The 26,452-nt window shown below is 37.7% G+C and overlaps 1 protein-coding gene across 2 annotated transcripts in view; it reads left to right on the top strand.

Annotated features, from left to right (window-relative positions):
* Window positions 1–8,118: 8,118 nt before the first annotated feature.
* The window catches only part of si:ch211-236l14.4 (SITS-binding protein), a 29,148-nt gene continuing 10,814 nt past the window's right edge, over window positions 8,119–26,452 (top strand). For both annotated transcript variants that reach the window (XM_053642031.1, XM_053642032.1), the window contains exons 1-4: window positions 8,119–8,727; window positions 9,958–10,129; window positions 21,662–21,869; window positions 21,964–22,114. In XM_053642031.1, coding sequence (XP_053498006.1) covers window positions 8,257–8,727; window positions 9,958–10,129; window positions 21,662–21,869; window positions 21,964–22,114 — 1,002 coding nt within the window. In that variant the 5' untranslated portion in view covers window positions 8,119–8,256. The remainder of the gene's footprint in view (window positions 8,728–9,957; window positions 10,130–21,661; window positions 21,870–21,963; window positions 22,115–26,452) is intronic.

The following is a 26,452-nucleotide window of genomic DNA, read 5'->3' on the forward strand; positions in this document are numbered from 1 at the left end:
TTTATTACATTACATTATATTACATTTACAGCGCCTGAAATAGAGTACATTTTAGGAATTTTTTTACATGGATGACTTGGAGTGAAATATTCTGAAAAACAGCCAATAAGAGTACAGCATAGGTGCGGACTGCTTTAACACTGTTTAAAAAGCATCCCAGGGAGATTCCTCAAGAAATTGATTGAGAAAAGGCCAAGAATACATTTCTGGAAATTCTAGGCAAAAAGAGTGTCTACTTTGAAGATGCAAAAATACTCAATTATTTTTTTTATTACAACATAATTATTCCAGAGTTTTGATGACTTTATTATTATTCTAAAATGTAGGGGAAAATAAATCATAAAAAAAAGAATGAGTGTGTCTAAACTATTGACCGGTAGTGTATATACACACACAAAAAAAAAAATCAGACTAGAACTTACAAGATTTTTATTCATATAGAATAAATAAGCAATAACAAACAGCACTAATCAGTATGAACGCTAAAAAAAGGGGGCGGCCTAGAATTTTAGCATTGTTGAAGATAGATGTTAGGAAGGTTTTTTTCTTTTTTTTATGCAGATGTGGTAAGAGATATAATGTGAAAATGTAAAACGTGGGAAAGAGTCAAGAAGTACATGGTGACCTCTAACAACCTGTGCAAATGATAGACACACCATCAATGTCAACAGGGGGAAAAAACTGACAGTGTGTGTGTGTGTGTGTGTGTGTGTGTGTGTGTGTGTGTGTGTGTGTGTGTGTGTTTGTGTGTGAATTTGGGGAATTTGTAAATAGTTTAAACTTTGTCATGCTCTTATGGATTGTTTGACTTGGTTTGTTAAAATAAAATCCTGCGTTTGCCTCTAAGCCTGATCATCTCTGACAGAAGACTTTGATGTAGCAGGTTATAGTAAGTTACAGCAGACGTGGTTTGAGTAGATATAGCCCACCACTTAAAACATGAATGGAGCAATGAGAAATCCTCAACATGGCAGTTGTATTATATAAGTCGCACCAACAGTAAAAAGCGCAGTCGTCTTATTGGTTAAGATGTTAGCAAAAACTCATGGCCTATCAGATTCTTATACTGATTCAAACATAGATAGGCCTACTATAGGGGGGTTTGCTCTGTTAGTTATGGAGAAACAAACATACACATTTTCTGGAGAAACCTGAAAAACTGTGGGTTTTTATGTGTGCTATTTTGAGCCATATGTTATGTTTGGCAATTTTGTCAGACTTGTAGCTTGTCAGTCCATTTTGGGTTAATGAGTCCCTAAACAAGTAGAACTGTATGACAGAAAATAACTGAATGGGACCATTGCCAATATGTCCACAGAGTGGATATACTTTGGTTATGGCAGGTGGTTCCACTCAAGGAAGAGTAGTCATGAGGGTCATGAACATCAACAGCTAGACGCCGTCCATTCCACACTAGACAAACTGTTCAGCAGTCTGAAAAAGCTAGCCATATGTCCTGTTCCAGGTCACAGAATTGAGCAGTCACCTGAAATTCCATCATGTTATTCTGAATACCACCAAGGCTTTTAACAAAGTAAAGTAAAGGAACATAAAGCCTGTATGCTCCCTTGCACCATCCATGTGATTGTGCCATTTATTTATTATCAAATGCTAGTATACCTCAATGGCATGTATATCCCTTATCAGCAGATGAAAGCAAAGCTATAGAGGATCATTTAACTTATAATTATATTATTAAATTATACATTTTAACTTATTTTAACTTCTAACTTGATCTGGCTTCAAGAGGGTGATGAATGGAAGACCTCCTTAGTGACACCTTCAGCCACTATGAACACATGGTTATGCCATATGGCATTGTCATTGCTCTCTCTCTCTCTCTCTCTCTCTCTCTCTCTCTCTCTCTCGGGTGGTGGGAGAATTCATCCATGTATAGATTATGGATGATAGCCCACATTTTCATCAAGCTTGATCGCAGAAGTTCTTATAACAATCCACCACTATGAATACTTGGTTATATCATATGGCCTGGTCAGCACTCCCTCAGTCTTCAAGGACTTTCTGAATGGCATCCTCTGTGACAATTCTTAGGAACTTTGTCACAGTTTACATATATATTTTAGTTTGCTTACGTTCCCTGGAAAAGCATGTTCAACATGTTAAGCGTGTACTACAGGGACTCAGAGGAGCAGAGAATTTGTAATTCCATTTCTCTAGCATGGCATTCCTAGGATACATAATACATAATAATACATAATCTGTATACATAATACAGAATACATAATATTTGGGCATAACTCTAAAAGACATATTTTGAGCAAAAAACGGGACAGCTTATCACGAAAGAACACCATACCTGCGGTAAAACATGGTGGTTGCAGCATAATCCTACGGGGCTGCTTCTCTTCAGCTGAGACTGGGGCTCCAGTGATCATAGAAGGAATCATGGATAGCTCCAAAATTCAAACTATTTTGGCAGAAACTGTGCAGGCCACTGGTAAAAAAGGAGAAGATGAAGAAAGATTTCACCTAGCAACACAATAATGACCCAACGTATTCATGACCCAAAATCCATGTCAACAACGGAATTGCTTCAGAAGATGATCAATATTCTGGAATAGCCCAATCAAAGCCCTGATCTAAATCCTATTAAAAAAATTGTGGAATGACTTGAAAAGGGCTGGGAAAAGGACATTATACAATTGCTAATTTCCCATATAAATATATTGCATAACATGGAGCTCATTTCCACTTTAACTATTTAAAGCTCTTTCAGTAAGTCTTCTTATAAAACCTGTTTTAACAGTAGAGGGAAACCTTGATCCTTCCGCTTCCACATACCACATACTGGGAGCTCATCCACATATCTGACCCAACATTTACTCCAATGTTGCAGGGGGTGTAAAAATGACTAACTGTCTCATGAAAGGAACACTTGTCAGGGCTTCAATCCAATCCAGTCCTCAGTAGGCAGGACTGCTTTCCCAGCCTGTGATCAGTCATGTGCATAAACTGCACAGGGAAAAATACCCTACCCTGAAACTGATATCTATAAATGATTCTCATCTATCTAACTAACATGCCTAATCTTATTAACCTTTAGTCAGACTAGAATATAGGGCTAATATGAAGCATAATTTAATCACCAAATCATCACCAAAGCAGATCAGTCATGTATCGAAAAGGGTCATCTGATTTCATTTTGCATTATAGACCTTGATTAGCACCTTGGTCCGAGAGAAACGATATTTCGTTCAGCTGTATACTTTGTATGTGGATGAATGACAAAGTTAACTTGAACTTGAACGTGATTAGACTGTGATCACGAGTTGTTCACATCCTGAGAGAGTGACACAGTATTACATCACTGACTGTGACAGCCATAGATACAACTCCTTCTGTCTTATCTGATTTCAGTCATTGCATGACCTTAGTATTATAAGATTCTGAGATATGGGAAAACATAATTTACAAATTTACATTTACAGTTCAACAAGGTCTGCACTTTAATGTTGCTTAAGATTTATGTTAGCAAAATTCTGAGACAATTAAAAAGTAAATTTTTAAAAACTGGCCAAATCCAAATAGCACCTTATGAACATGTCTTACAAGACAGCTAACTTGCTGCATGCTACATGTAGCTAAAATTTACTGCTAGTGTTACCTGGTGTTATCCACAATATTAGCTTTCGGTTGAGCTGTAAACTTTCTGAAGTGGTAATTACAAGAGACCTGTACCTGTAGGATCACTCACTCACAAATAAACTTTAAAAAAAAACAAAATTAAAGCATCCCCAATGATGAAGTTAATGTGGTTAATTAATTCTCATTTGTAAGTCACTTTGGATAAAAGCATCTGCTAAATGAATCCAGGGGTGCCGTATCATGGCTGACCCTGTGCTCTGACCCCAGCTTCCTGACAGGCTGGGGTATGCAAAGAAAACAATTTCACTGTGCTCTACTGTATATGTGACCAATAAAGACACATTATTATTGTAAATGTAAATGTAAATGTAATTTATCTTTTTTCTATTCAGTCATGATTAGTTTCTCCTACTTTAATGGTCTGTAATTCATTAATTAAATGGAGAATTCAAAATGGCAATTATAATTGATCCTGTTTTTTCAAATGAATAAACACATTTTAAAGAACTTTTTGAGATTTTTTTCATATTAAAAATACAAATTGTACAACATTCCAAAGGTTCTGTAAACTGTAGAACAGTCTTGATTCACAATAATTCCATGTAGCACTCTAAAATGTTCCTTGATTTGTTGCTTACAAACTAAGGGACTAAACTGTATCTGTCTTTGTCACTGGGGTGGGTGTCACTGGGATGGTATAAATAGTGCTCCTTCACAGGTTTACACTAAAAGCTAATTAAAGATACAAGATGTACTTGTTAAGTCATTTGAAAGATAATACTAAATATTAAACGTAAAAATGATGTACCATTAAGTTGTACCCTTGGGGGAAAAGAACCACTTAGTACTTTTTTTTTGAATCCTACAGCTGTGGTTTTCCATCCATCCATCCATCCATTTTCTATATTGCTTATCCTACACAGGGTCACAGGGAGCCTGGAGACTATCCCAGAGAACTCAGGGAACAAGGCAGGGGACACCCTGGACAGAGTGCCAACCATCACAGGGCACAATCCATTAACCATTGAAATAACACTATTCTTTTCTCAAAGATGTGTGTACAAAGGTATTGGATACTGCATTTGGTAGTATGATCTGCTTTCTGAAACGATGTCTGGCTGCTGAAATTTAGTTTGAAAATGGAATTAGTAGAGATGGTTAGTACTGATGGCACTCAAAACTTTTCAGTCAACAGAAAGTCCTATGAATGCTTTATGGCCATGCAGATAGTTTGTCCCTCAAATAAACCTGCCTTTGTAAGCAGTATTAGCTCTGAAACATCTTAATCTCGTTAAACTGACCGAATAAATTGCTGATTTTCAAACCATGTGTACGAATCCGCTGTATTCATTGGAAATAATGTCACAAAAGATGTTAGCTTAATGTTGTGTTTCTTTCTACTGTATTAGAAGACAGTGTCTGTTGTTGTTTTTTTCCAGGTCTCACAGTCAGCTCTTGTTTCCTAAACAATGGCTTGGCTAAACATTTGACAGTCAGTGAGCACCAGTGGTCTCAGATGCCATGCGGTTTTTGGATCAGGTCCCTGCAGTGGATTCAAAGTGCATGAGTCTCCTGATAAGTCGCCAATGTTTTGCAAAGGGTGTGCAAAGAAAAGATGTCCACATGCAACTCGACCCGACTCAACCTTCATCCAAAGGTCTGGTCTCACACTGTTCTCCAACTCTTCCATTTATAGATTTGACCAAGCAGTTTGTTTGTGACTGAAGCTGTCCCCTAATGCAATAACATACTTCTTTTCAAATGACAGAACTTCATTTATTAATACAAGGTCAATTTCTTGTTCTTATTGTAAATGTTTATTTCTTGGTACTGATACGTATTGTTTGCTTATGTAAAAATAGACCTGCAATGCTTAGTTTATCATGTACAGTTCCTTTAGTCACATTGAATATCATTTTGTGTGCACTTTCTCCAGACCTGCTGTGTAAACATTGTCTCAGTCATAACTTATAAATTATGACTTTTAGTTTCCGTAATTATCCTGACATTTAAATAATTCTATTGTCTGTAAAGCACATAATAATTTAGAAGGATAAAAATAGATTGTAAAAAGAAAATGCTTGAGCGAAAAATACTCTCACTTTGGTTTGACCTGTGGCTAAGACTCTGGTTGCAGAAGCAAAGAAAAAGCTCTGGAAAGTTTTCTGACTAGGCTCATATTAAATGTCCAAAAGGAAGAGGAAATTGTAAATTGAAGATCCAGACAGGAAGATGGAAAACCTCTTTAGCTGAAATGAATATTTTTGCTTGTAAAGGTCTGCAGTTTTATTACATTTTTCAAACACCATTTTACAATCCCTCAAGGTAAGTCTTTGCCATTTACATTTTCCCACAATGCACTGATTGGGATATCAGTTTACGTGAATACACATGAAAAAAGATCTGCAGCCATCAATGTCACGGTCGGTGGTCCACATCATTCCATGTGGATTTTGCATACATGGTATAATGATACCAGAAGAGGCCACTGAACAGTTGACTGGTATTCATTATTCATTTACTAAGTAAACAGTTATCCTTGTGTTTCAATTAAAATAAAATTTACAGTATACTTATAATACCACACTATGAATTAGACAGGCATTTTGAAGTCAGTCCGGCTCTTTTCTAAGACAATCTATTACTGGACGGATTCAAGGTATATCTCACTTTTTCTTACAATCTCCCCAGGTTATGGAAAGTAGAGTACGGCAGCACTCAGTCAACCTTTTATTTATAGTAGTCTACTGCTCAATGGAGTAGTTGACACCTATAAACTGACACCTGGTCACTGGAAATGGCCCCAGTGCAACTTTGACACCGGACCATCACTACATTTGCAAAGTTGAACTTGACTTTAGCCACACATGCTGACCTCTGCGCATGCATTCTTACACACACACACACACACACACACACACACACACACTCTCTCTCTCTCTCTCTCTCTCTATCTCTATCTCTCTCTCACTCACTCCCTCTCTCGCTCTCTCACTAATTTAAGCATAATGTACAAATGTTTTGTTTTTTTTAAATAAAGTGGTTAGGAAATCTGCAACACATGTTGACTCCCTTCTCTCAGAGTTCCTCCAGCTAATTTTACACTTTTATAGACCTTACAACCATATGCAGTGGCCAACCATGCCTACAGCCGATGATGTCTGAATTCTGCTCTCTGCAGCATTGTACTCATTTGCTTATCAATTTGCACTGTTATTAACTTACGTGTTTTTTGTCTTTCGCACCATCTAATTCTTCTACATGAAACTCTCAGGAGATCAGCATTTTCTGAAACCAGTACTGGCACTAATAACCATGCTACGGCCAAAGCGCCTGAAATAACATTTTTCCGAACTGTGATGTTTGTGTGAACATTAACTGAAGCTCTTGATCAAAGATCTGCTTGATTTTATGCATTGTGCTGCTGCTACATGATTGGCTGATTTGATAATTGCATGAAAGTTCTTGTGTACATGTATTCCTAATAAAGTGGAGGGTGCATGTGTGTGTGTGTGGGTGCATGTGTGTGTGTGTGTGTGTGTGTGTAATACAAGCCCAATGGTCCTGTATTAGAAAGGGATATAAATAGCTATATTATCCTCAACAACAGGAAAAGTCTCATCTGGGTGTGTTTAATTAAAATGTATGGTTTGGTGCATAGTTTAAGAGACTCTTACAACTTCATCGGTGCATTTCCATAAACAAAAATAGGCCTACTTGGAAAGTGTTGCACGAAGCCAGACTTTTCTAGACTTTAAGCCATAGTTAATTCTATTGCAAACTAGTTTTAGTACACTTTATAGGGCCACTTTAGTATATAAATCCATCTAAAATATCCACCGGCTTTAATAAAAACACGTTAAATCAGTTGATTAGTGCTGAAATTCCGTTGTGCAGGGTTACAAAAAAAAAAAAAGTCCACATTAAAAGTGCCAAGGTTAAAACAGTCGTGGCGCAGAAAACGCATCTGGAGAATCCATCAGTGAACTCACAACATGCCTTCAGTCACTTAGAGTCCAGAGTGACAGGCTTTCTAATCTTAGAAAGTAGTTTAAATTAATAAACGTGTGTAAAAAAAAAATAAATAAATAAAAGTGTTGGACACAGCCAAGCGCGCCTTAACCAAATGCGTTTTTGGAGAGAGCGCATTGCTGGCTTCATGCATGAGAGACTCATTTCTGCTCCCCAAAGCGGTCAGCTGGGGAATATGAGGCTTCCAAGTCCCTCAGCACCCTCATCCCCCTCTCTCTTCTCCACCTTTCTGAATCTGAAGAAGCGCTTGGCGGTTACGTCAGACTCCGGAGCGAAAAGTGCAGGGCAAGCAAATAACGCGGCTGAGGAGCCGCTCGCAGACTCTGCTCCCAAAAGCACAGACTGCTCACTCCTTTGTGATCAGTCCTGTCACTAATACTACTGCTAAGAGCAGTATAATATAAATCAGGGCTTCTCTCTCTCTCTCTCTTTACTTAGGTGCGCTGTGGAAACTGATATTCCATGGTGTGACTAATACGCAACCAGGGACATTATCCAGAACATATTGAGACGGCACGCTTTTTCTGTGATCCTTGAAATGACACGATGAGGCGTGCGAGGATTTCTCCACGACTCCACGATTGATTCGATTTCTTTCTCCGCCCGAGAGCGACCGACATGCCGCACGCGCGAACCAGGAACCCGAGCCCCATCCCGGAGGTAACGTGGGACACAGGGCACAAGGAGATGAACGAGACGTGGAAGGGGGCAGTGGCGTGTCTCGGCGTGGCCGTGTTCTTCGTGATGACCATCGGCATCATTTACTGGCAAGTGGTGGACCAGCCCAACAAGAACTGGATCCTGAAGGGTAGCTTCAGCGGGCTGGTATGGGAGCGCAGAGCGCATTCGCTTGTGGTGCAGACGCTCACTGAGGACAAGACGTTCGTGCAGATCGACCTAGGACACGCGGGCGGCGCTGAGGCTGATGCGCCGTTCGTGCGCAACCTTTGTTGGCTTAACAAGACCGAGTTCTGCTACACGTGGGACTCGGTGGCCGACGTGAGGATTTCTCTGGAGGTCGGCGAAGAGGCCGGGACAGAGTGCTACACCGTGACCTGGACCCCGGTGCACTGCCATGTGGAGCTCAAGGTAGCGCACTCAGGTTGCACATTTTTCTAACACATCTTTGGTGCATGATAACTATCTTGGGCGCCAAGAACATCTGATATAGCAGAAATGCTTATCAATTTAATATAAGTTTTAATTGGTCAGCCACAAGCATTCTCTCCATTCTATTAACAATGAACAGACCTACAAAACACTGACACATGAAAAGTGCAAAGTGTATCATGATGCTAATATATCATAATATCAGTAATATTGTCATCAATTATTATACATATTAATTACATATCTGCACTTTATCACAATTATAATTGCTGTTGCTGCCACCCATTTTTATATCCTTACATTATATATATTTTTTATACTTTTTTTTTTTAAATACAGGCTGTCTCAAAAGTCTTCATACACAGGCAAAATGTCTTCCAAAAATTTTCATACTTTTTAGTTTAGAATTTTTTTTCAAGTAACCTTTAAGAATGCATTTGACAAAAAGAAGGGCGTATTGAAATCATTCTCATGGCTGGATCTGGAAGCTTTTGCAAGATTGCCATGAACTTTAACAGGAAACATGGCAAGCACATCACACACACTATTATTAACATGTTAAAAAAAGAGGGGAAGTGTTCCGGACCAGCAGAGAAGTGGACGTCCACAAACATCCACTGACGAAGGCACAACCGACGTGGTGCTGGTATACATATGTATAGCGACTTCTGGGACACCATGTACTTTTCCTTTTTCTAACTGTATACAAGTAAATTCTGATCTATGTAAATTCTATTATATGTCACAGACAGTCATAAGAAGCATTTCATTATGCTGTGTATGGTTGTGAGTGATCAATAAAATTTGAATTTGAATGAATGAATTTTTTAACCATGGTGTCATTTACAGGACAAGTTCACAAGCTTTAATTCACATTAGGATTCCTGTGCCCAAGGAACTCTCTCTCTTTGTCATGCAATAGCCTAATCCTAAAGCGGTTCAAAAGTTTTCAGAGATTAATCCCTTCTGTTTGTACATTCCCTACCTGCATAATGCCTTGTCATGTGCTCAGTCTTGCACTTTACATAAGCCTGGTGAGCAAGACAGGTACAGTTATGGATAAAAAAAAAAAAATCTAGACATTTATACCTCTGATTATTAATGCCACCTTTTACAATATAACTCCACATAAAAAAAATCCACAAATTGATGTTGGGGATTTAACTTTCTCTTTGTCTCTCACTCTGTCTTTGTATCTCTCTTTCCCAGGACTGCTTCTCTATGGATAATGTATCATGGTACGGTGGGGCCAGTGTCCAAGCACTGCGGTGGCCAATAAATGATGTGGATATTTCAATGCAGCCTTTCACTGTCAGTGACCTGAGGGACAACCCCTCTGGCTTTGGTTCAGTCCTAGAGCGCTACTTCCTGGGCTCGTCAGGTGAGAAAAGATAAAGAGGGGGCTCCACATCAACGTCAGTGTTGTTCACATTACATATACACATCACACTCCATCTCGCTTCCTCGAGGGTGTCTTATAGTGAATAAACAAATGATGCAGAATGTCTTACAACTCGCTACTCAAGGTCCAATTCTGATTATTAGGTATAAAAAAAATAAGTCAATGGAATTTAATGTACCTAGAGTCCTACCAGAATTCCTTGACTTTTAACATTTGTCTTTTGTTCTATAAAAAGAGAGACAAGGCCAGAATCACAGTGATTATAATGCCTTGTGCATTTATTTTTGGGTGTGAGCTCGATCGGGTGGACAGATGCCATGCAGATAGATGCAAATGGTTAATGTTCTTCATTGAATGGCTATTGTAGAGACCCATGGGACTCCGGACTACTAGCTGACTATGAAAGGCATGTATGTCAGAGCAGCTGAAGTCCAAATGTAATGCACACAAACATTTGCTTTCTCTCTTTCACACTCACAACACATCTTTATTTGTGTGTGTTTTTTTCTTGTGCGTGTTTATATCCGTTTACGCGTTCGTGTGTGTCGAAGAGGGCTAAACATCAGCAGCTAAAAGTTGAACGTGATAATTTGTGTTCCACACAGCTGAAGAGAATTAGATTACAACAAAGGACACAGCATTAACTAAAGGACATCATTAATATCATGTTCTTATTATGACCAGGGTTTCCAACTTTATGTAACAATGCTACAAGCTGAAAGGGTCACCTGATTTTAATCCCAACATGCTAAAGGACATGCCGGATTAGTGAGCTGCCTAAAAGCCTCTTTAATTGCATCACTTTAAAACATAAAAATGTTGAGCTGCTGGCCAGAGCAGTGGCCTAAAAAACCCAAACAAAACCCACACACAGACAATAGATGTGTATGTTGTGCAGTCTATTCTAGTTATTATGGCTTTGTGCTCCAGCATGTTGGATTTGAAATGAAGATAACTGTCAGGTTAAAGTGGAGATTGTCAGCTTTAATTTGAGGTTATGTCTTGTCTATATATGACTTAAAATACTGTCAGAAATTACTGTTATTTCAGAGGACCAGAAGAGAGTGAACAGTTTAACATAATTTTAAATATACCTCTTGTGTTTACTACTTGGGTCAGTTGCAATCAATGACTGTTCGACTGTCCTTGAGTCACTGGACACAAAGTGGTGTCTTAGTGTTGCGCCATGCAATCAGTTTCATGTTTGTAAAAGGGGCTTTTTTTTATTGTCTTCAATAAGTGAATCTCCGGCTTCGCATGGTTCCTGCTGGGTGACTGATTTAACTAGTCAAGAACATTTCACTTTCTGGCCCTGGAGAGAACTCTCCAGAAGTGCCTCAGTGTCTCAGGTTAGTGCTCGGTGCAGTCAGTGGTTTTAATGTTGTAGATTTAAAGTCAGTTGAAACAGTTCTCCTGGCAGACACACATGCCCATGTAGCCATGTTTCACAGAGAAAGTGATTATACTGGAACAGGTTCACCTTTATCACTTTTTTCCATGAGATAATGTCTTAAATGAGACAATCAGCTGTTTCTTGCTTCATATTAATGCACCAAGGGGTTGTTTTTGGCACACCAAGTGTTTATCATTACGTTATCTTCGCTGCGTCTGTGATTAACTAATTCTCATTTTTCATCCTCATGGCAGGATGGTTCACAAGCGCTGACATTTCTTCCACTTCAGTCAACTTTACATCTTTGTTCGCATTCTTGTGCTTGAACTAATGAACTCATTTTTCTCTGAAGTGGAAGGACAAATTATAAAAAGTGCTACAGTTACTATCTGCTTCATACAAAATGCCCGAGTACTTATGTGAACTTTTGAATTTAATTGCATAACTTTTAACTTCATAGCTGTTGTTTAATATCAAATTTCATGAAATTAAAAAAAGAACATCATTCTAACTAATGTTAGCTTTCAATCACCTCAGACATTTTGTGCCATAAAGATGGATCTGACATTATAACCCATCAGTGGTTTCTGTAGAGCAGATGATTGAATGATAAACATTTTTTTACATTTTCTTCACACACCCAATAATAGTAAATCTGGTAAACTACACACATCTGTGTACCTAAGGCAAATTATGAATCTATTTCAGCTTATTTTTGTTGGTAATAATCTGCGTTCTTGAGCTTTAGAGCTTGCTAATAGTATTTCAAGTGACTTTAGGGGAAGTATGTAAAGAAAAAAATTGCCTGTATATTTTTTTAATGTATGACCATATTATACCACCATAAGCTTCCATAATCTAAGTATAAGTGAGTCCCAAGGTTTACTGTATACCTGCCTTTAACACAGGTTGCTCTCATTTAAACTGTAATAACAGCAATGTCATTTATTTTCATCTGTTTTTATCTGTTTATATTTGAGTTTGGTAACCACAGTAACGTTTTTCTCCATCAAACATTAGTATCCTATTATTTCCCATTTTCCTTTAATAAAAGATATGTGAGGCTCACAAAGAAGCCTTTCTTAAATAAGATGAATTCTTTGGCATACTTTGAAGTTTCTTCAATTTATCATAGCAGATTAGACTTGGATGAGATAACTGAAGTGTGTTATCATGGCTAGTGTGTATGAATGATGGTGTGCAGGGTCCTCTAAGTAGTGCACCTGCCACTAAAAAAATGAAATGAAAAGAAAAAAAAAATCTGACTGTTTTGCTGTTTTAGATCAAATATTCCACTATGGCAAAAGTACAGATTTTTGCTCATGTCTATAGGATTGGTTTTGTAGCAAAGAGTTCTTCTTGCTAATAATTGTAATCTTCAGAGAAACCTTTTCTGAAACTCTAAAGAAGATTGTTATGGAAATACAAGTACAATTGCATGTAATTGATGTCCATGTCATTACTTGCATTGGGGTTGATATGCAGATGGACGACATATTAAAAGGCAAATCAGCTTCTGGCCACAGCTTGGCATAGATTCTACTCTGGAAGTCTCTGGAACTGCACTGGAGAGATGAACATCATTCTTCCAAAAGATATTCCCTCAGTTGATGTTTGATAATGGTGTTGTAGAGTGCAGTCTAGCACATTTCTCCATAATCTTCCATAGTTCTTCAGTTGGGTTGAGATCTGGTGACTGTGAAGGTCATACCATATACAGTGCTGTGAAAAAGTATTTTCTGATTTCTTCTGTTTTTGTATATATTGCATACTAAATAGTTTTAGATCTTCATCAAAATACAACATAAAACAAAGGAAACCTGAATAAACACATAATACAGTTTTTTTTCATTGAAGTAAAAAAAGTTATCCAACACCTATCACCAATGTGAAAAATTAGTTGCCCCTTTAAACTTACAATCTGGTTGTGCCACTTTTAGCAGTAATGACTGCAGCCAAACACTTCCGATAACTGGAGATCAGTCTTACACAGCACTGTGGTGGAATTTTGACCCATTTTTCTTTGCAGAACTGCCCCTCAGCTGCACTGGAAGGTTTCTGAGCATGAATTGCCCGTTTAAGGTTCTGCCACAGCATTTCAGTTGGTTCAAGTCAGGATTTTGACTAGGCAACTGCAGAACTTTAATTTAGCTTTTTTTGAGTCATTCAGAGGTGGACTTACTGCTATGCTTTGGATTACTGTCTTGCTGCATAATCCAGTTGTGCTTGAGTTTCAACTTGTGGACTGAAGACCGGACATTGTCCTTTAGTATTTTCTGGTAGAGAGCAGAATTCATGTTTCTTATTGCAAATTGCCCTGACCCTGAATCAGCAAAGCATCCTCACACCATCACACTTCCACCACCATGCTTGACCGTAGGTATGATGTTCTTTTTGTGGAATTCTGTGTCTAGTTTCGCCAGATGTAACGGGACCCCTGTCTTCAAAACAGTTCCACCTTTGACTAATCAGTCAACAGAACATTCTCCCGAAAGTTTTGAGGATCATCAAGGTGTGTTTTGGCAAAATTCAGACGAGCCCTAATGTTCTTCTGGGTTTTCGCCTCACCATTCTTACTTGGATGCCATTTTTGCCTAGTGTCTTTCTGATAGTGGTGTTATGAACAGTGACCTTTATTGATGCAAGAGAGGCCTGTAGGTCCTTTGATATTGTCCTTGACTCTTTTGCAAACTTGGAGAGTAACGGAATACATATAACAGCATTACATAATCAGGATTTTAAAAAATGGTAACTGTATGGTAATCTGCCACAGTTATGTCAAAAAACAAAGTAATCCGATTACAGGTACATTTTGTAAAAAAAAAAAAAAAAATGGGAATACTATCAGGATTGCAATTTGTTTCATTTAAAACCAAAGAAATTAATCTTTTGACATAACACAATATAGACCGCTGCTTGATTATAGTTCTGGTTCTCTGCTGCCAGTCATGGCTCACTTGAGCAACCTCCTGGTACATGCGCAAATAAATTTTGCGCAGAGTTAATCTGGTAGTAGCAAATGACAGCTGTCCTGAGTCAAAACAATGGCAATGGCCATATAAGGTCATTTTTAATGTCATGTTATCACTTTGTATTACGTGGACATTCACATGTGTAAATAATGACAGAAGGTACACTCATGGCATCTAATATTTTATTTTATTCCATGGACATTCAAAAGAATGTAGGAAAACACGTGGGCAGAGTGAACCCAATTTTATATATACATTTATGTGACACTGATAGTGTGAAATTTTTAGTGTATTAAAGTCTGCCTTCATAGCAACACTGTAGAAACAAATCCCCCCCCCCACCCACACACACACACATTACATCGCAAAAGCTACGGTGACCAGCTTTTGCGGTGGGATGGGGTGGGGGGGTGTTGCGGGGGGTTGGAGTCACTATTAGCATCACATCTGGGGAGTAGGTCACCATGTTGACCTCCAACTGGGGCTCTGGAGCTGAGGTCATCACACTGACCTCAGATGAGTGTTCAGCTGGTGACGAGTGTTCACCTCATAGGTCTCATGCTGGAACTCTGGGGAGAAGGTCGCCACGTTGACCTCCGACTGAAGCTCGGCAGGTGAGACCACTTCATGGGTCTCAGGTTGGAGATCTGGAGATGAGGTCGCCACGTTGACCTCCGGCTGAAGCTCTGCGGGTGAGACCACCTCGTGGGTCTCAGGTTGGAGCTCTGGGGAGGAGGTTGCCACGTTGACCTCCATCTGGAGCTCGGCAGATGAGACCACTTTGTGCACATAATGCAGTATTAGACCATAAGCACATCATAATGAAACTAAATCCGAATGCCGGACATTTTCTCAAATTTAGAAAGCCCGGCCAGACGCTTTTTTAAGGTCTGAAAAAGAGGACATGTCCGGGAAAAAGAGAACGTATGGTAACCCTAACAAAAGCATTTCAGAGAACAATTTGTGTTAATTTCTGCCAAATTAACTTTGCGCAAAATTTATTTGCACATGCACCATTGCTCATGTGAGCCACAACTGGAACTATAGTCAAGCAGCTGTCTATATTGTGTTATGTCAAAAGATACATTTCTTTGGTTTTAAATGAAAACAATTTTAATCTTTATAGTATTCCCATTTTTTACAAAATGTACCTGTAATCTGATTCCTTTGTTTTTTGACATAACTGTAACGGATTACAGTTACCAGTTTTCTGTATACTGATTACATAACGCAGTAACATGTATTCCGTTACTCCCCAAGCCTGGTTTCATTATAGGATAAAGTTGATTAGTTAGAAGAACTTTGTATCGATTTGCAGTAACTCCACTCTAAGGGGAAAAGTGGACCCGAAGCATAACAGAGCCATGTTTTTTCTTTTAATTTGTCACCTCTCTAGGTTTAGACTTTGAGTAGCAATGGCTTGAGGTTTATTTCTGTGATATATTGCTCCTCACTTACTGTGAAGGTAGCACAAGTTGCCCTCCATAGGGAATAATATTCTACTGTAAGCAAAAAATGCATGAACATTTTTAAAATTTTGCATTTTCAATCGACTGATGCCCCAGCCAGGGTATGTTCTCACCTCATGCCCAGTGTTGCCGGGAATGGTTTGAGATCTGCCATGACCCTGACCTGGATAAAGTGATTACTAAAAATGAATGATTATCTAGAACTGATGTAAAGACATGACAGAGAGCAAACATTTTTACTAATTTAAATACCAGTCAGTATCACTACTACACTATTACAGTGTGGGCTGCCTTGATATTCAATTATTACTTATATGTAGGAAAGCTATAGCTGGATGTAAAAATAATTGAACCTTAATTATCCTCTGTTTCTTGTTTACTAAATAGACATCACAGCAATACTTTTAGATCAAGCTATCCTCAGAGTACCATCAGTATGTTTATATACTTATTGCTTTCCATTTCTTTTTCTTATAATGTTGACACTTTTTGAATCACAGACAGATAATATGGTGAATTTTATAACTGAATATCTCCAGTTATAGTTACATTTTCATTGTTCATTGAGCCCTCATGAAGCGTCCCAGCATATTTAGCCTCAACAAATCACACCTTCAACACTCCCGAGCATGCACTTGAGTCATAAATAAGTTGGTGAATATGGCAGGTGTGGAAGATGAGCCCATGTGGCAGACAGCAGGATGTCTGCCCAAACCATTTCCTTTAATTCACAGTCTCATCTTCACATCCTGTAGTGGATCTACAGGGGTGTACTTCTGACCTCACACAGCGCAGGATTGGAAGACATACAGTTTAAAAATCCTTTAAGTCTTTATGGTCTCAGTTTGTTTGAAGTGCTTACCTAATGTACATAAAGAATAAAGCGTTTTGTTCATTAATCATTTCATTAATTGTAACAAATTTCTTTTTGGTCTTTTGGAAGTTTTTGGAAGTCTTTTAGGGAAAAGAGAAAGGACAACACTATTAGGCATTTATCTTTCCCATAAAGCCCTAGTGGAAAATATTTCAGGAAAGCTGGTAGTATTTAGTGTAGAGAATTGTTCTAAAAATAAGACGCTGCTCACTTAAGAACCCACCTTGGTCATAACTCAGACTAAAAGTCTCTTAAATTTCCACAAATGACAGTTATTGATTCCCTCCTGTGCAAATTCCTGTATGCTGCACGCACCTTGACAGAGTGCCTCAGACCTTTTGAAGGCTCCTTGTTAAAAAATAAAATAAAAGAGAGCGAGAGAGAGAGAGAGAGAGATTAAGGATGCATTTGATACCAAAAATAGAACCATACGCAGGTCTACACAACTTCACACAAGTACATTCTGCAGCTCTAAGTTTTCCACTTGATCTCTTTCCCATTTTTCTTCTTTTGTCTTTTAAATCGAATTTAAGTTTGCTATTTAAAAAAAAAAAAAAGCATCTGACAAACTCACTCTGGTTTTGGAGGGATTTCAATCTTTCTCTAATAACTTGTATTTATAGTTTCCAACCTGTAAATGTCATTTGTTCTCATTTCTCAGTTTTAAAAAAATTCTTATCAACCCAGAAAAAGTGAGACTAGAGTGAGAGTGAGACTCACTGTGTTAGAGCATTAGTCTATTTAATCATATTAGAGTACTTGATCTTGCCATTGGCCACAGCATAGACTTTCTACCTGAGGAAAATTATCCAGCCAAGCATAGTCTCTCTATAATAATGCATTCATCATTTTAGGGACCTTTTGTAAATTTTGCTTGGCAGATTCAATAATGTACAGAAGGGGTTCTCAAACTTTTTGTAGCCCGGGAATGTTTTAACTCTAAAATAAATTCCAGTCTCCCTCAGTACAGATTTGTTTCATGAGAATTATTTAAATGCATAGGATAATAATATTGCATTATAATTTTTTTAATCTATTTATTAAAGCAAAAAATTTAAAGGTTCTATGCTTTAATTTTCCACTCACAGCAAACATGGGTCCAAACTTATATTATTTATAAGCCGACTTGTTTTAATACTTGTAGGTAGTAAGAGTAAAATCCTTTCAATTCAGTTGAGTCAAATAGACTGAGAACTATAAAACTCACTAATAAATATAATAACTTTGATGATGATGGGATATGATTTCCAGCAAATAACTAAATTAAACTAAACAAAATGAACTAACTAAATTAAATCAATTAAAAGGTTATGCTACATGAACCCTTGGGCGTCTTAGGACTCACTTTGAGAACCCTTGATATCCCAATCTATGGTTTCTTTAAAATGTTGAGGTCCTGAAGGGACAGTTTAACGCAACTGCTTATGCGGATAATATCATGAACTCTATTTGGATGTAGTGCATGTATGGTTAGGGCTTAAGGCATGTAAACTGTTTCTTTTGTAATTAAGGTCTACTTTTTTGGGGGGGAGAAAAAGGATTGAAAATTCTATATGAATGTTTTCTAGTGTTCAGTGAAAGAGAGTACTGCTGTGAGTCAGGAGAATCCAGGCATGAGTGTACAGTAGATAGTCAGTGTTGAGTATTGAGTTGTGTGAGATGATCAGCAGTGTGTGTGTGTGCGTGTATGAGTGGTGTTTGCATGAAGGGGTACTCTGACACGGTGGAGAAATCTGAGAAGCAGCGGGAATTCCTGGGATGGCAGCCACATCTGCGGACACAATTATCTGGTTCACATCATCTCATCATTTCACATGGGCACAGAGCTGCACCACCCAAAACATCCAAGCTAGCCTTCAGGTTGCTTTTCACAAACTGCTCTCTTTAGATCAATTTTATGGTTATAAAGTATTAAAAAGTATGGTTAGCATAAAGTATAAGATCAAGTTTAAGAACTCTTAATGCTTGTTTTTAAGAATGACCCATTTTGAAGTCTTACTAAAAGTGACCTAATATTAGATGATTAATGACACCTGACCAACGTTTAAAGCAGAGATTAGAGATTATGTTCAACTAATTTTGTCCTGAGGGTCACAAGATAAAATAAAAGTTAAAATGAGTGGACTGAGTGGTAAAAAGATGCCACCAACATCTGAAGTTTCAATCAGTACTGTGTTTATATTGGGTATATCATGCGTAATAGTAATAAGATAAAATGTGTATTTTTAAATGATAGACATTCAGTTCTACATTTGTACTGCTGACATATCAGAATAGATGACATGGGACAATATGTCAATCAATTGATAAGTGCCCTATGAAAAAAATGGTCACATCAAGAATTTCTTAAAGGGTTTATTGGTTGTCTCCGGGTTGTTTCCGAATCAGAAGAAAACCCCTTAAGGAACCTTTGAATAGTGTAGTAAACAGAAAATAAGGGTTCAACAAATGGATGTGTCTAACTAATTGTAAATCTAGATTTATTATACTTTAACAATGAAAAGCTTTGAGCAAACATGTGGATCAGATCTATTTTCAAGATCATATTTCATGACCTAGTGACAATGAAATTTCTCTATCGATTTTGCACCAATATTTTATACCAATATTCTCATGATAGAACTAACCGTCTAGGTAGCATAACTTAAAAAAAGTGTATCTTGTGCCTTTTTGTGCACATTTCAGGGGGTTCACTTACATGTGAGAGCCTGTATCATGTATATCAGCTAAGTTCTCATCTCTGTAAATGCAATGCAAAACGCAAAATCATTCTGATTTTTTTTTATTATGATTTTGATAATAATGTTCACTGATTATCACTCCAGCCAATATCCTGCATCACCTCCGATTCACATTTACTAGCTGAACAGAGATGATTGTTCTAATGTTTTCTAATAATGCAGTCAGTTGTATTTAGTTAGTATTTGAGTGAAGTAGATTGTTTATTTAAAGTGTAAATATGGAGCATCCACAATACTGCAGTGTAAAAAAAAAACGAAGAAGAAGAAGAGGAAGAAGAAGGTACATTCTTCTGTGCAAAGAGGGGTCTTGAAAGATGGTATAATTTGTGCATAGCATTTTCAGTTCTGGCCATGAAAATAGCACCTGGGTGAGAACAATAAAAAAAATGAGATAGAGCCAAATAGAGGTGCCGCTTGTGCCATCTATAACCTGCAATAATGTGCTGATCCAAAATCACTGACCTGGAACCGCTCTTCTTATCATGTGGCACAGACCATTTATAAGACGAACAGAACTGGCAAACTTTATAAAGATGAACAGAACAGAATATGGGAGCACTGTGTATATAGGCAGTTATGGTTGGATATTTTTGATAGACTTTAACACCATTTTGTTTATACAGTTATTGTACAGGTCTAAAATTGCTATAAAAAATTACAACCGGTGAATGATCAATGTTGGAACATTGTACATTTATAAGTAACGTGTGATTCTGGTGTCTGCAGGGCTACACAATTCAATCAGTCCAGAGAAGCCTTGGATTAAATTTTCCTGCTGCTCTATATATTTAAACTATATTATTGTAACTACAGTATATAAAGTATATTATACTTGGTCACAATTTCTTAGTTGCAGTCTTTGTTAATTGAAGTTTTTTCTTTTGAACAAAACTGTGTTGGCTTATTTAGCCTTTTCCCCTCAACATGTTTATTACGTCTATGTTACACACACACACTCAGAAATGTGTTGACCATGCCTGTTATGTGTAATTATAAATCATAGACCAAAATATTTATTCTTTAGTGGTTAAAAGCTATTTTTGAAAAGCAAAAATTTAGATCATAATGTACGCAAAAATATAAGGCAGTTGACAGTACTAGTGACAGTACTAGTGTGTATGCATGTGGCAAGTAGTTCATTTAGGAATTTTTGGTATTTGAGTAGTAAATAGTTGGAGAACTTGTGGTTGTTTTTTAATTTATTTTATTTATTACTCATCAGCTTTTGTTGCTGTTTTAAACTACGCAAACATACTTTGAAACATATGACTGGTTTTGTGGCCAATTTTTATGTTTTTCTTTTTAAAGTTGACTTCATATATTCATTAGAATGTTGCTCTAGACATATCACACACTTGGGGAGGGGCTTGGCCTCGTTACTGTCCATGCAGTTAAATCCATATAGTCGATATTTGCTGTTCTGTACTTACGAAGCTTCCCACTTTGGAACCTTTGTTGTCTGTGATTGGCTTTTCATATATGATTTTCTTTTAACAACAACATATCTGTCCATTTGAAGAGATCGTAAGGAGTTATAAAGATGAAGATGCTTTTAGCCACAAAGAATGAATTAGCTAACTAACATTGTAATTTACATTAACAGTGTGTTTTGTAACTCTCATGTGCTAAGAACTATTATCACATGGGAGCAATTCAGTCCCCTTCTATCACTTTTTACTTATAAGCTTACAATAAAAAGTTAGAATAGTGATTGTTTTAACTAATTTTGTTTTTTACTTGTAAAAACTATATTATTATTTTCTTTAAGTTGACATTGATATTTTAATCACAAACCCCCTGCAATGCCACCATGAATCCCTAAGGCTGATAAAATAGTGAAAATCCACAAAACTGCGTTGTAAGAAATTGGAGCTTGTGTTTGAAATCAGGCACATTTTAGCCAATTTTAGGATGAAGAGGGTTTGAATGTCTTTGAATGTCTCCTCTCCACCTGTTCAATCATCAATGCATGCTACTTTAAAAATGATAGTGAGTGTACAGTATGTTCAATACTGAAACATTGCATATTCATGAGGAATTTGGGATTTTTGGTCTTTTGCAGGTGTAGCAGTACTGGTGGCCCCACACATCCCGCTGCATGTAGGGGTAGAAAGCAGGCATCAGTTCTGTCTCCAGACAACACCCAGTATGGCACGACTGCCCCTGCAGTACTCTGTCTGTGTGGGAGAGAACGTCAAAGCCGTTTACCAAGAGTCAATACAGCAGCTCTCCATGCCCTATCGAGAACTTCCCAGCATGAATGTCTTACAGTATGGATTAAACACAAAGTCTTATGCTTAATGAAAATTATATTTTGGGTAGATTTACTTAACTAATAATGCATTCTCCTATTTCTTTGTCAAGACTGCCTTTCTGGAAACTTCCAGCAAGTGTGGATTCAGGGGCGAAGATAGAAAGGGAGTTGAGAACCTTCTCTAACCGGCTGAAGAGGCACCACCTAGGGGAAGGGGTCATCAGCCTGGATGAACATTCCACATCTCTCCTCTCCAACATGGTGCGTGGCTCTTTCATTGCCTCATGATGAATCTTCATACTGCTAGATGGTCAGTGAATAGAATGAGACAGTGGTTAGTTTTGGTTTCTGTTAACCGTTTTTAGATAATTCTGAATAAAAAAGATCATATGGTTTAACAAGCGAAACAATATAACACTCAACCAACACCAATAAAAATTATAAATAAAAACATAAATAAAATAACTGCCCTTATTTAAGTTTTTCTTATATTATATCAAAACAATTTTAAAAAGTTATTGGCAATTTCAAGCCACTTTCACTCCATAAGAAACCACATTTTGACCCTTCTGATTGTTGCACAATAGTTCTGTTCTTCTGTAAGAATGACAAGCGTGATGCTTTTCTGCTCTCATAGTACAGACCCAGCGTTGGCTAAAGTGGTCAGTAATCTATTGCTTTCCTCAGATTGGGAATATTTTTCTGCTTTGGTGCTTTTGGACTTGAGTTCAGCATTTGGCACTATGATATTTTAATGGACAGGTTTGAAAACCCAGTCAGTTTAAATGTTTAAAAGTTCTTGCCTTGTTTAGATCTCACATCACAGATCACCAGACTGTACGCATAAAATGAGATTCTTCAGAGTTTAAAAGGTGACATTTATTGTCCCAAAGGTTTTGTTGTAGGCTCTGGATTATTCTCCATTTATATCAAGCCACTTAGACATGTTAATTGCAAACATAATGTTGGTTTTCATTCTTATGCTGATGATTGAACAGCACAGCTATGTAGAGTAAAAGCTTGGGTAAATCAAAAAAACAATGACCCCACCAAGTATGCTTTTAATCCAAAGTAAAAAAAAAAATACACTTGATAAACTTGTTTAACTATTCATAATTCTGGGACTTTTATCTTTCTAAATATACATGATTCCATGATTTCTAGTCCATCCATCCATCCATCTATCTTCTATACCGCTTATCCTTCCTTCAGGGTTGATTTCTAGTCATCCTTATTAATAATTTTCTAATGGCAGCCCTAGTCACTATTAATAATCAACTCATTAGTGACATTAGACTGGTTATACATTGGTTCTTTAATGTGCCTTTTTAAAAAGCCTTTTTTGCCATTCTAATCTTTTATATAGATATATTTTATGTCTTTTATAAGATTTTGTAGTATTGTTCCACTTTTAGTACAAATGTCAGAAGCATATTTATCTGATCTGAATGGAATTTATTAAAGCTTGTAAGTGTAAAGCTTTTAATGTTGACAAGCAAAAGTTGCTTTGTCAACAGAAGGATTATAGGCATCCTTCATGAAAATAAGCAGAATATACTATATACATTTGTGCGTGCGCGCGTGTGTGTGTGTGTGTGTGTGTGTGTCCATTACTTGATTTGTGCATGAAATCTGTGTTGTTTTTCCACGTGGTGGGTTTTTTATTGCTCCAAAACAGAAAATTCAGACTGAAAATAGGAAAAGAAATTAAAAACAAAACATTGTCCCAGTAGACAATGGAATCGCTTTATCCTGGTTATCCAGGGTTACCGTGGATCCGGAGCCAATCCCGGAACACTGGGCACAAGGTGGGAGGGACAAGTCACAATTTAGTTCCATTTATTTTAAATATATTCACATTAGAACATATTTACTGAAGATGTACGAGTGAATGAATATATATTTGGGATGGAAACATTGTATAAAACGGTGTATATGTAAATGTGTCTACAATTCTTAAGATTTTATACTTCTGATTAGTCATATGCGTTACAGTTTTCTGTTTCTGCAGTGGAATGGTTGTTGCCTTTTTGATTTAATGGGAGTTTTAGTGCATAAATCTTTGTTTGGTCTGGGAGAAATGTTAAGCCTGCACTTGGTCAGTCTGGCAGTTTTACATGAGAAAACGGGAATATGCGAAAGCAGACTTGACATTCCGTGTGGTCAGTTATAAAGTTTGATGAAGTTCCTGATGTTAATCAATGCCACAGTCTGGGGCCTGACGAGAGGCCTTCTGCTTTCACAGTAGGAAGAGCATGGAGTGTAAGAGTATAAGCCACTGACACAAAAAGTCACCAGCTGCGCTGTTAACTTCAGCCTCACAGAAAAATGGTTTGGTGCTAGTTAGTGTGTATGAATTTGAAAAGGCATTATTTTTCTGTAGAAAAAAAAAAAGTAGATCTGCAGCAGCCGAGCAGAGGTCAGTGAGGTGCAGGACTGGTTCTCTTGCAATGAAGAGACAGTTCTCAGGTTCACCGAAATGTCAGCAGGAGGGGAAATGGTTTCCACTGAGTTTGCTATGCTGAGGAGGGGTTGGAATATGCGCGTCATTTTAATGTGACTTCACTCCAACTTCACACTAAAGAAATTTGTCTTGTTCAACACTAATATTGATCGTATTCTATTTGTATATAAAGTTATAAATAGTAAAACCTCTTATGCTTTATGGATTTAATCATAGAGTGTACACATTATGGGATAGTAATTGTGTATTTTTGCTCCTGCAAATATGGACAAATCCACAAGCCCACAGCTTATTTACCGTTGTAACCAAATACATAAACATATTACATAATTGATTAGTGGGGTTTATATTCAATCAGATGTATCCAAATTAAAACAAAAGTTGATTGAATGGCAACAATTCAACACCAGCTCCATTGATATTCAACCCATTCATCCATTTTCTATACCGCTTATCCTTCAGGGTCATGGGGAACCTGGAGCCTATCCCAGGGAGCATCGGGCACATGGCGGGTACACCCTGGACAGGGTGCCAATCCACTGCAGGGCACAATCACATACACATTCACACACCACGGACAATTTGGACATGCCAATCAGCATGGGGGAGGAAACTGGAGTACCTGGAGGAAACCCCCACAGCACAGGGAGAACATGTAAACTCCGCACACACAGGGCAGTGGCGGGCATCGAACCCCCAAACCTGGCAGTGTGAGGCGAACGTGCTAAACACCAAGCCACCGTGTGTGTATTAAATGTGATATTTCAGTATTGAAATAGTAAGCTGGTCATATACAAGTAGAGGAATTTGAAGTTCGCTGGCGGTGGTTCCAGAAATGCATGCCTATCACCTCATGTGGCTTAGATTTCTTTCCATGCTCCTGAATCCCCTAGAAAGATTACAAGTGGTAAATGGGAGGTGAAAAGAAGGGAAAAGAACTGAGAACCTACTCTTTTCCAGGAAGAGAATGTTCTCTATGCCTGGTATACTTCATATAGAAATACTTCAGAGGCTTATCAGGTCATTCATAGGCCTACTGTTACAGCAATCAGACTCAAGATTAATTTGATAAGAATGTCAAGTTATCTTAGCTAATCACAAATGGATTTAGTTTTCCCATTTTAACCCTTTTTTCCCCCTTCCCCTTTTATATTTTGGATTGCTGATTTGATTGTTTGAGGATCCTTAGTTAGACTGAATGTAACCGAATTACTGGTTTATGCTTAGTAAAACCTAGATCTCCAAAAGATCAAACCGGCTGCTATACTTAGAAATGTAATAATTGGGAATTAGTCTCAGCAACCCATATGTGGATGCAGACTTTTTAGGTCCTTTAGGTCCTTTCCAATAAGGAGAAGCCTCATCTGAACAAATCTGTTACAACTGAGCTTTTTGTTATGTGATAGTTTTATGAGATTTCAAGAAAGCAAAAGTCCTAATACTAAGTTTTATTTGTCTTTTCTAGTTACCATGTTAGCTTAAAATAACATTCATAATCACAACCAACAGGTTGACTTGGAATGAATCAGATTATAAACTTGCTTGCCAGTATTCTCTTTTGTTTCAGTATTCTGGCAGAATGATTGCTCTAAGCTTACTCTATTCTTTTATGTTCACAGACACTGTGCTGCAGTTATAGATGTCATGGTGAATCCATTAATAGGCCCAATTAAAGAGATTATTTTCCATACTATAAACATAACAATAAAAAATAATGATATTGTCTGAGGAGGTTGGTCCTTTGTGGAGGGAATAGAGACATGGGATTGACCTATATGAAGAGGGAAGCCTATTCAACCACGCAGGTACTAGGACATTGAAACAGTGAGATCTTTCATATGAACATGCTTAGATCTTAGAGAAGGACATGTCAGCTATCCCTAAGGTTGAATAACTGAGCCAGCATGCATGTGCATAGTTTTGCACCAGGGTTTGCATATAGTTTGGTCCAGAACCCACTGACTCCTGGAATGCAAGGACAAGAGTTTTGAATTTGATTATTGTGCAACAGGAAGCCAGCGTAGTCAGTACTCAGCCACAGTAGGGGAGTCACATGAGAGATGTTACCAGGTAAACAGCAGCATTTTAAATGTTTTACAGAGGAGGTATAACAAGTACAGTGTCACACTAGTCAT

This window comes from Ictalurus furcatus, chromosome 14 (assembly GCF_023375685.1).
Source record: "Ictalurus furcatus strain D&B chromosome 14, Billie_1.0, whole genome shotgun sequence".
NCBI lineage: Eukaryota > Metazoa > Chordata > Actinopteri > Siluriformes > Ictaluridae > Ictalurus > Ictalurus furcatus.